This window comes from Antechinus flavipes, chromosome 3 (genome assembly GCF_016432865.1).
Source record: "Antechinus flavipes isolate AdamAnt ecotype Samford, QLD, Australia chromosome 3, AdamAnt_v2, whole genome shotgun sequence".
Lineage (NCBI taxonomy): Eukaryota > Metazoa > Chordata > Mammalia > Dasyuromorphia > Dasyuridae > Antechinus > Antechinus flavipes.
The window spans coordinates 263,732,382-263,733,979 of NC_067400.1; the positions used below are offsets into that span (position 1 = coordinate 263,732,382).

The window sequence follows — 1,598 nt, forward strand, 5'->3', positions numbered from 1 at the left end:
ACATTTTGTCTGTAACCTTTTCTCATAAGTAAACCCATCTTTTGCCAAAGAGAATGGCCATTGTGAATTCTTCACATGACCAAATCCCAACATTTAATGCCTGAACATTAATTTCACATTTGGTGTGAATCTCAAACATGTCTGCTATTAGGTCTGTACTTCAGAAAAATCGGGTTGGCAGTTATGGAGATGATGGATAGGACTGAAGAGAAAATTGAAACAGGAGAACAAGAGGCTATTCTAATAATCTAAGTGAGAGATTATGAGGCCCTGGACTAAAGTCGTGGTAGCTATGTGAGTGGAGAGAAGGGGTTCAATGAGAGAGATGGTAGCTGATTGGATCAATTGTTGAGAGTGAGTGAGGAATTGAGGAAAACGCTGAGATTATAAACCTGGGCTGCTGGAAAGAATGGTGATACTTTAAAAAGAAATAGAGAAATTGTAATGGGCCAGAATTCTGGAGAAAGGTGTTAACTCAGTGGAATTAATAAGACAATGATTATCTAGTTTAGCATGGTGATTAATAGTTCTCTACTTCAGTACATGTATTTAGTACTTAATATAGTTCTACAAGATTCACACCTATGATGATGTAATTATAATAGAGTATATAAGAGCCAATGGAGGAGAAACATTCCATCTTTAATCAGGCTCCAGGTGGCTCTCCTGCTTTCTGCGCTTTGGGAGAGACTGGTACAGACCAGGGAAAGAGAGAGGACTGGAGGCTGGAGCTCAAGCTCAAGCTTGTTGACTGTTCAAGACAGAGGCCTCTCCTCTTCCTCCTGCTTCCTCCACTGAAACTAAGACCTGTGCAGAGGACCTCCAGAAAGTTAGCCCAGCCCCAGATGAAGGAGACAGACTGTGAAGGTGATAAAGAATTTGGATTTTATCATAATTGTGGTGATTACTCTGCTGAAACAAAGATTAACAAAATGAACAAAGATGCACAGATGAGAGCAACTATTAACCAGAAACTGATAGAAACTGGTGAACAAGAACAGCTTAAAGAATTGCTAAGAGCTAAATTAATGGAATGTGGTTGGAAAGATCAATTAAAAGCTCATTGTAAAGATGTGATTAAAGAAAAAGGATTAGAACACATTACTGTTGATGACTTGGTAGCAGAGATAACTCCAAAAAGCAGAGCACTTGTACCCGAAAGTGTGAAGAAGGAATTTTGACAAAGAATAAGACCTTTCCTTGCTCAGCATGCCAGCCTTTAAGATAGTCTAAACATCACCACCATGTACTTTGATTTCTTTGATCCATTAGAAAAACAACATACCATACATTTGGAATGCATTTTCTAAATTAGTCCTTCTTTTGTATGATGAATTTTACATCATGTTTTGGTAATAATCTGCATGTTGTATTGATTTTTTCTTGAAGATTATTTTAATAATAAAAACAAAATTTAAATGTTTGAAAATTACAAATTTCTATTGTATGATTCTATGTTCTCTATTTTCAACTTTTAACATTGACTATAAATGTTATCATCTTTCTCTAAGAATTCTGGCCCATTACAGGAAATTTGGTGGAGATATGGGTTGTGTTTTTACAATTTGAATTCTTTTGAATTGAGTTCATCAGTTTGA

General features: G+C 36.2%; 1 protein-coding gene across 1 annotated transcript; it reads left to right on the plus strand.

Annotated features, from left to right (window-relative positions):
* The first annotated feature begins 927 nt into the window (after window positions 1–927).
* LOC127557906 (transcription and mRNA export factor ENY2-like) lies at window positions 928–1,181 on the plus strand. Its single transcript, XM_051991187.1, has one exon. It carries the CDS (start codon window positions 933–935, stop codon window positions 1,179–1,181), a length of 249 nt encoding a protein of 82 aa, XP_051847147.1. The 5' UTR covers window positions 928–932.
* Window positions 1,182–1,598: the final 417 nt, after the last annotated feature.

Excerpts from the sequence above, each read along its gene's own strand:
- LOC127557906 (XM_051991187.1), top strand. The coding sequence starts at position 933 with ATGAACAAAGATGCACAGATGAGAGCAACTATTAACCAGAAACTGATA.